The sequence below is a fragment of the Pavona decussata genome, unplaced genomic scaffold (genome assembly GCF_977016875.1).
Source record: "Pavona decussata unplaced genomic scaffold, jaPavDecu1.1 SCAFFOLD_214, whole genome shotgun sequence".
NCBI classification, from domain to species: domain Eukaryota; kingdom Metazoa; phylum Cnidaria; class Anthozoa; order Scleractinia; family Agariciidae; genus Pavona; species Pavona decussata.
In genome coordinates, this window is record NW_028145619.1 from 759,193 (window position 1) to 767,500 (window position 8,308).

Below are 8,308 nucleotides of genomic sequence, written 5' to 3' on the forward strand. Positions count from 1 at the left end.
TCCCTCGAGCACGTGCGCTACTGCAACCTTGGCTGAATCCTCTGAGATTTACCTGCAGATCATGCCCCTCAAGATCATCGCCAACGATGGACGATATACAACCACTTACGGCTTGATCGACTCCGGCTCCGACGTCACTATGATTGACCCATCCCTCGTCGATCAGCTTGGTATTCAAGGCGAAGATGGACAACTCCTCCTTTCCACAGTAAGCCAAAGAGACAAACAGGAGAATGGAGTAAAGGTTGACTTCAAAATAGCGCCCGTTGATGAGCAGCACTCACACCAGATTACTGTGCGCAATGCATGGGCTGTACGAGACCTTACCATCCCGCTTAAGCATGTAACAGCTCGCAAGAAGATGGAGCAATGGTCGCACTTGTGTCAAGTCCCTTTTCCCGAAGTACAAAGAAAGAAGGTTTCTATCCTTATTGGAACGAACATCCAGGAAGCCTTTATTCCGTTGGAAGTTAGAAAAGGAAGTCCTAATGAGCCCTTCGCGATACGATCCTGCCTTGGCTGGAGTATCCTTGGCGGTTCCGGCAGTGTAGACGGTAGACGTCAGTTTAACCTGCATCATGCTTCTTCTAAAGGTGTTTCTCTCAACCGACAGTTGGAAGAATTCTGGCGAATTGAGTCCCACGGCACCGTGAAAGAAGCCTTTGGGCCAATGTCTGTTGAGGATCGAAAGGCGCTGAAGATAATAGAGAACACAATCTCTAAGGTTGACGGCCATTACCAGATGGGCCTTCTCTGGAGGCAGGAAGTACCCTACCTTCCATTTAACAGAGCCTTGGCAGAAGGTCGTCTTCAAGCTCTGAAAAGGAGATTTAACCGGGATCCTGGCCTAGAGGAAAAGTACCGCTCCGTCATAGATGACTACGTTACTAAAGGTTATGCAAGACAGCTAAACGAAGAAGAGGCCTCTAAGAGATCCAAGATCACTTGGTACTTGCCACACCACCCGGTGCTGAACGTTAACAAGCCCAACAAAGTACGCGTGGTATTTGATGCTGCCGCTAAATTTGATGGCACTTCCCTGAACGATCGGTTGTACCATGGCCCAGATCTCACAAATAATCTGGTTGGCGTACTTATTCGCTTTCGAGAAGAAGAAACTGCGTTCACAGCTGACGTAGAGGCGATGTTCCATCAAGTCAAAGTTCTTCCAGAGGATGCAGACGCCCTAAGGTTCTTGTGGTGGAATGCTTCTTCAAACCTCCCCCCTAAGGAATATCAGATGCTTGTCCACATATTTGGAGCAACTTCATCCCCTTGCTGTGCCAACAAGGCACTTCGACAGACGGCAGACGATAATAAAGGCCGGTATAGCCCTGAAGTCATCAAGACCGTACACAGAAATTTCTACGTTGATGATGTACTGAAATCTGCGCCGACAACAGAGAAGGCGATTTGGCTAGTAGACCAGCTGACCAGGCTACTGAGTGAGGGCGGCTTCCACCTAACGAAGTTCACAAGCAACAGTAGGCAGGTGTTAAAGGCCCTCCCACTAGAGGAACGAGCGAATCCTTCTATCAATCTCGACCTCAGCCAACTTCCTATCAGCCGCGCACTTGGATTACACTGGGATGCAGCTTCGGATACCTTGCAATTCAAGGTTGTTCCCACGAACAAGCCTCCAACTAAACGTGGCATTCTTTCGACTGTTAGTTCCCTATTCGATCCACTTGGTTTTTTGGGCCCGTTTCTCCTCCCAGTCAAAGTCATTCTTCAAGAACTATGGAGAATGGACGTCCAGTGGGATGACCCTATTCCAGAGCCTTTACTAACACAGTGGAATGGATGGGTAGAGTCTCTGCCCCTTGTTGCGAACATCAAGATTCCGCGATGCTTCAAATCATTTTCTAGCACCCGAGTCATCACCGATGTCCAAATGCACTATTTTTCTGACGCATCTTACAAAGGTTACGCTGCAGTTGGCTACTTAAGGCTCGTTGATGATACAGGAAAGGTCCATTGCGCCTTTGTTATGGGAAAGACCCACAATTCCCTGCTGAAACAGTGGTCCATACCGCGTTTAGAGTTACAGTCAGCAGTGGTAGCTACACGCTTGCATCTACTGATACGCGACGAGCTTGACATACCCCTTCAAGGTGTTACGTTCTGGACAGACTCTTTGACGACCTTGCAGTACATTACAAACGAGAAGAGGCGATTCAAGCCATTCGTTGCTAATCGAGTGAACGAAATTCATGAAGCCTCGACTCCTCAGCAATGGCGACATGTGCCAACATCACTGAACCCAGCTGACGATGGTTCCAGAGGGATGAAGCTACATGATCTTGACCCAAATTGCCGCTGGCTCTCTGGCCCAAGCTTCCTCCTGAAGCCCGAAGAACATTGGCCAGTTAGAAGGATTGGCAATATTCCAGAAGACGACAGTGAAGTTCAAGTTGAAAGAACCGTCATGGTGATTGACCATGGATCATCACTGGACCTGCTTCTGCGTCGCTATTCATCTTGGCCTCGCCTCTTAACTCTTGTCGCCTGGTTGTTACCTTTCATTAACCATGTTCAGAACAAAGGAACTTCTACTGAGAGAGGTGGAATATCCCTTTCAGAGATACGGTGCTCTTCCAAGAAAATTGTACAGTTGGTACAACGCCAAGCCTTTGCTGAAGAGATTGATTCCTTAGTCGAAGGTCGTCCAGTTAAATGTCAAAGCAAGCTTGCAACTCTTCTTCCTGTACTCGTAGAAGGAACCGTGCGCGTGGGAGGAAGAATTCGTCACGCTCCTATCGCCTTCGAAGCTGCCCATCCGATGATACTTCCTAAAGATCATCCAGTTTCTACCCTGATCGTGCGCTACTACCACGAAATCCTGGGGCATGCCGGTCGAGAGCACGTACTTTCCTTCATACGACAACATTTCTGGATTATTCAAGCAAGGTCACTCGTGCGCCATGTTCTACGAAGATGCATCGGTTGTCGCAAGCGAAATGAAGTCCCCATGACTCAGTTGATGACTGACCTGCCAAAGGAACGTCTCACTCCCTATGATCGGCCGTTCACCTACACAGGAGTCGACTTCCTTGGCCCATTCTATGTGAAGCGTGGTCGGAGTTCAGAAAAGGTGTACGGTTGCCTCTTTACCTGCCTTACCAGTCGCGCCGTGCATATAGAAGACGTGAGTTCATTAGAGTCCGACGCCTTTATTCAAGTCCTCCGCAGATTCATCTCGAATCGTGGGTGTCCCAAAGAAATCTGGAGTGATAACGGAACAAATTTCGTCGGAGCCGACAAGGAAATTCGCGACTCTATTCGTCAGTGGAATCAGGATGATCTAAACAAGCAACTGATTAAGGACGGGATTAATTGCTCCTTGTGCCCAATGTTCCAGTGGAAATTTCAGCCTCCAGCCGCGAGCCATATGAATGGGGTCTGGGAACGGTTAATTCGAAGTGTGCGTAAGACCATGAAGGCGATCCTTGGCAATCCAGATGCGTTGGTTGGACTGGAAACCTTACGCACGGTCTTCGCAGAGGTTGTTACCATTCTCAAAAGTCGCCCGCTTACTCCCAGCAGTGATGATCCAAGCGACCCGGAACCACTCACTCCGAACCACCTTCTGCTGCAACAGAAAAATCTCGCTCTGCCCCCAGGTCTGTTTGTTCGCGAAGATCTTTACAGAAGAAAACAATGGAGGAGAGCCCAATTCCTTGCTGACTGCTTCTGGAAACGGTGGCTAAGAGAATACGTTCCAGCTTTACAGCAACGCCAAAAATGGGTTCGCGAGAAAGGAAACTTGAAGGTCAATGATCTCGTAATGCTTGTGGATGAAAATTCCCCTCGTGGAAGATGGCTCCTTGGCAGAGTTATGAAGATCTTTCCTGGCCACGACCAACGCGTCCGAGTTGGAGAAGTCAAAACGAAGAATTCAACGCTCGTGAGGCCGGTTTCAAAACTTGTATTGCTGGAAGAAGAAGATTAGTAACATTGACATTCGCCTACAGTTATTATCAGAAACCTCTTGGACAGTTTGAATGCGCTAGTTCTAAGAACTTTCAGTGACTGATTAATTGATTCGCCTTTATTGCTGAATTTCCGCAAATTCAGCGAAGCCCCCCAGGATGTTGCGGTTTTTGTTAATTTACACTTTTCCATGTAGTTTTTGTTTTCCGTATCTTTATCCGTGTTAATTGTGTCCTGCACCCTTCATTCCTTCCTGAACAATTTTTCGCACTATATGTAAATTCAGTGGTATATAATATTTTCAACACTTTCATTTTATCACTCACCCACCTAAATCCAGCAATTGGTAAGTGTTTTTTCAGTCGTCCTGTTTTTTGGTTTCAGTTGTCATTTTCGCGTTTATTCTTTTTATAGTCGTTCTTAGTTGTTTCCTGTACTTTCTCTGATAGGTATTTTACCAAACCCCTTGATTTGAGTGAATAAATTGCTGATTGAAACCTGTGAGTCTCTTCGTGGCCCTCGCCACTTCATTGTAAAATACCAATTGAAGATCATGGACGGTATCGAAGCTGATAATGCAAGTTCCATCCGAGCGAGTTCCAGGAGTAGAATGCCTAATTCGCTGCAGGACCAAGAAGGAGTTGTACGCGAAAAGCTGAACGTTCTAAAACGGTCTGCAGGAGGCTATGTTGCCACAATGTCTAAAGTGTGCGCTCGAATTGATGATTTACTCGCGGACTTTGCTAACTTGGTGCAAGTGCGGAATTCAGCAAAAAATGAAATGTTTACTTCAGATATTACAGTGAATATTCAAGTTATATAAATTTGAAGCTAAGTACAAATACCATGACCCTGACCCCTGCCCCAGATTAACTCAACTGGACAAAAACAAAAGTTTCAATGCTGCATTTTGTCACTGCATATTAAAAAAATACTGCACCTTTCAATAACATACAGACGCTGAACTTCATGACCCAACCAAAGATTTGCATGTTTTACTGCTGTCAATCATAATTATGGCAACAACCAGTGGACTGCAAAAATACAGAAATCGGCAAAGTCGAATCGAAACCCACCAATCATAGCGCACGAACATGACCTTTTGACTCCGTTGAGCCAAATGTTGCTGTTTTCGAAGAGGTCCACTGCAGTGATTGACAGCAGTGAAAAGCGTAACGGTTGGCTGAATCTTGAACTTCAGAGTCTCCATGATATTGAAAGGTGCAGTATTTCTGAGGACAGATTTGTTTTCAGACAGCAGATAAAACTATAAAGAACTAAAGGCTAGTGAGTGTGGGCGATATGTAAAAAAGCAGCAGGAAGTTAATGTAGCGGCCACCACGCTGGGCCAGGCCAATAACTCCTATTCATTCAGGTAAACACACATTTAATTTACGAAACTAAAACATCAGAGCATCTATAGGTCTGAATGACTAGCTGCAATAAAGGACGATGTGCTAGCTTACAAACTTTGTGCACAATACAGAAATACAAGCAAAACAACCGAGTGAAAGCCATACTTATAGGTTATTGTGCCTACATTCCGACAATCCAGTACAAACCTAGAAATCAGTATGCTCATATGGTGAGAAGAAATGCATAATAAGAAAAACATAATACAGCATTGTCATGGAAACACTATACCAAAGAATTTTTTTGCAAAAAAGCTGTTACCATTGTCCATTTCTTTTTCAGTAAAACATATTCAAACAGCTTCTACTATAAATGACCAACATCATTAACACTTGTTTTCTTAATCATTTGGAGTTGACGGGCGATTACAAAATGATTAAGTCATGCTGCTGCGAAGGGATAACTCAGGCCGGTTAAAGTAAAATACCTCTGCTTATACCATGATGGTATCGCCCTGCCAGGTCTGGTAGTTTTAGCTGAAGTTTCTATCACTGTGATTGACTTCTTGCATTGTGAACAAGGTGGGTCTAGTTTATGTGATCAAATTGGTTTGAATTGTGGTTGGTTCAATGCTTCCCTGCGTTTGAGGTATATAAAATAAATATTATTATTGTCAAATTTCACTTGCGGTTAGGTATAAATACTGTACAAGAAGGGAGACTGCGGATGGTAGGACCGTGTCATTAATACAAGAATGCTTAGTCTTGCAGTTTCTCTATTCATCAGTTATTTCATTCTAAGTATTCAACAATAATATTCCATTCATATTTTCAACCATCTAGTTTTCTTTTTCTGCACACAAGACACAACTATGGATTACAGAAATCATTTAACTAGGCTTGATTGTTAACGCCAAGCAGCCTTCCATGTTTTTACACCAGGGGCATGGAATTCTAGAGTTCCAAAAAACAAACTAGAAAGTCACATAACGTTTTTGATAGGTTTAAGAGATTTTGGTGCATGTTGTCACAAGGGCAAAGTTAAACCAGGATTTGTTTAATTCAGATAGCTTAGGCCTAGTTCACACGTCAAATATAATTTGGACAAATAAAATTAAATGAATTGACTTTGTCCATAAGATGACGATAATAGAGATTTGATTTAGATGACGAATTAAATTCAATCAACTTGAACAACATGGGATGGTGGAACTTGGTGTGGACAACCTGGAGGATTCCAGATTCAAGAAAACAACAAAAATCGATATTATGTTAATGTGTAAATTTATGCATTAAATTTAACGTGTCTGAACTACGGCGTCTGAACTCACACGCATTTCAGACATTTCAAATGTCTAATAGAATTTTATTCCAAGAATGGTTTCATATGTCGCTTTACTGATGAATTTAATTTCATGTATGAACTTCGTCTGCATTATATTCAACTGATATGCGATGTATGAACTAGGTCTTATTCTCCAAGCATCTTGAATGAAAATGTACAGAAAAAGAGAAAACAACTTTTCTCACAACCAAACAGGAAGTCAAATTCAAAATAAAGAGAAGGTGAAAGTCACAATAAACAAACGAGCTATGAGCTAATGATTTCAAACAAGCGATGGTTAAACACACAGCTCTATTCAGTCAGCATCAATTCCTCCAATTCATAAAAGACTAATTTTACCAGCTAATACTTGCTCGACTATGACGATCTGTCTGATGATCAGACAGCATAATTATCTTACTATCATGTGTTGTTTATGATCGTAGGCCCACTTTCAGTTTACACATGAAGCTAAATTGAAAGAAAGACAGAGAGAAAAAGGGGCCACTACTAAGTAGGAGTCGCCCAGGCCTTCCACCATTTTAACCAGAACTTGCAGATGTTGGTTCTGACTCATAAAAAATGTTTTTAAGGTTACCATATACCTTCAGAGGTGCCTCGCGTTTAAGCGATGTAGTGCGTCCAGTTTAAACTGTAGATACCTAAACCCCTATATCAAATTAAAGCTTATAGAGCTGGCTATCAAACTATACCAAGAATTTTGAAATAAAATGAATTGTCGAATTTTTCACGACCTCTAAATGCGAGGGTCCGAATCACCTTTTTAAAGTTACAAGTCAAGGCGAATTTTGTTTTTCGCTAATTTAATTTGCTCCTCAGTTTCTGGACCCAAAGCGCTAAAAAAACGTGTCTGCATTTTGCCATATTCAATCGCAATGAAAAGTTATAGGGCATTTTCGAAATAGGATGAAGAAAATGTGGAGTAATAGTACAAAAATCGCTCTCGGAGCAAAAACAGTTCGAAAGAAAAAATTCGCAGACATGTTTTTGTTGTTTATATGTTAAACTAGCTACTGTCCAAATTTGAAGGCAAACCAACAAATTCCTTTTGAGTTTTAGCTCTTTGAAGTGGCTCCTCCAAGTGAAAAAAATTTATTCGAGAAAACAGCGCTAAAAATTCGGCAATTCATTTTATTTCAAAATTCTTGGTTTAGTTGGATAGCCAGCTCTATAAGCTTTAATTTGATATAAAGGTTCAGGTATCTACAGTTTAAACCGGACACACTACATTGCTTGGACGTGAGACAACTCTGAAGACACCTCTGAAGGTATAGAGTAACCTTAAAAGGAACCTGTCAAACGCTGCCAGCCAGACCGTCGTGTCAGTGATACTTAAATCCGTAGTTGTTTATGTCATTTCATTTTATTCATGTAAAAGTATTTTAGATATATCTCAAGACGTAACTGTTGTATCCCTTATATTGCTTTCATGTAAAAAAATTACAACTTATGGAACAACCATAGTAAAATATAGGTGATTCGTTCATTCAAACCTATATGATTATGGAAATTAACAGGACCGGGATGTTTGCAAATTTATTGTTTGTTCCCACATTCAAACCACATTTAAAGAATTTTTGCTGATTCTCACATTTAATTTTGAACAAATTGCTCTCTGGAATCTCCTAAATTGCTCACCTTATGACAGGTGTAAAGCATACAGGAGGCAATCAAAAAT

General features: G+C 42.3%; 1 protein-coding gene across 1 annotated transcript; it reads left to right on the forward strand.

Moving 5' to 3' along the window:
• The first annotated feature begins 606 nt into the window (after positions 1-606).
• On the forward strand, positions 607-3,952 carry LOC146460112 (uncharacterized). The gene is made up of 2 exons (XM_085088574.1): positions 607-893; positions 986-3,952. The coding sequence occupies exons 1-2, from the start codon at positions 876-878 to the stop codon at positions 3,950-3,952; spliced, it is 2,985 nt and encodes a 994-aa protein (XP_084944700.1). The 5' UTR covers positions 607-875.
• The last annotated feature ends 4,356 nt before the right edge of the window (positions 3,953-8,308 follow it).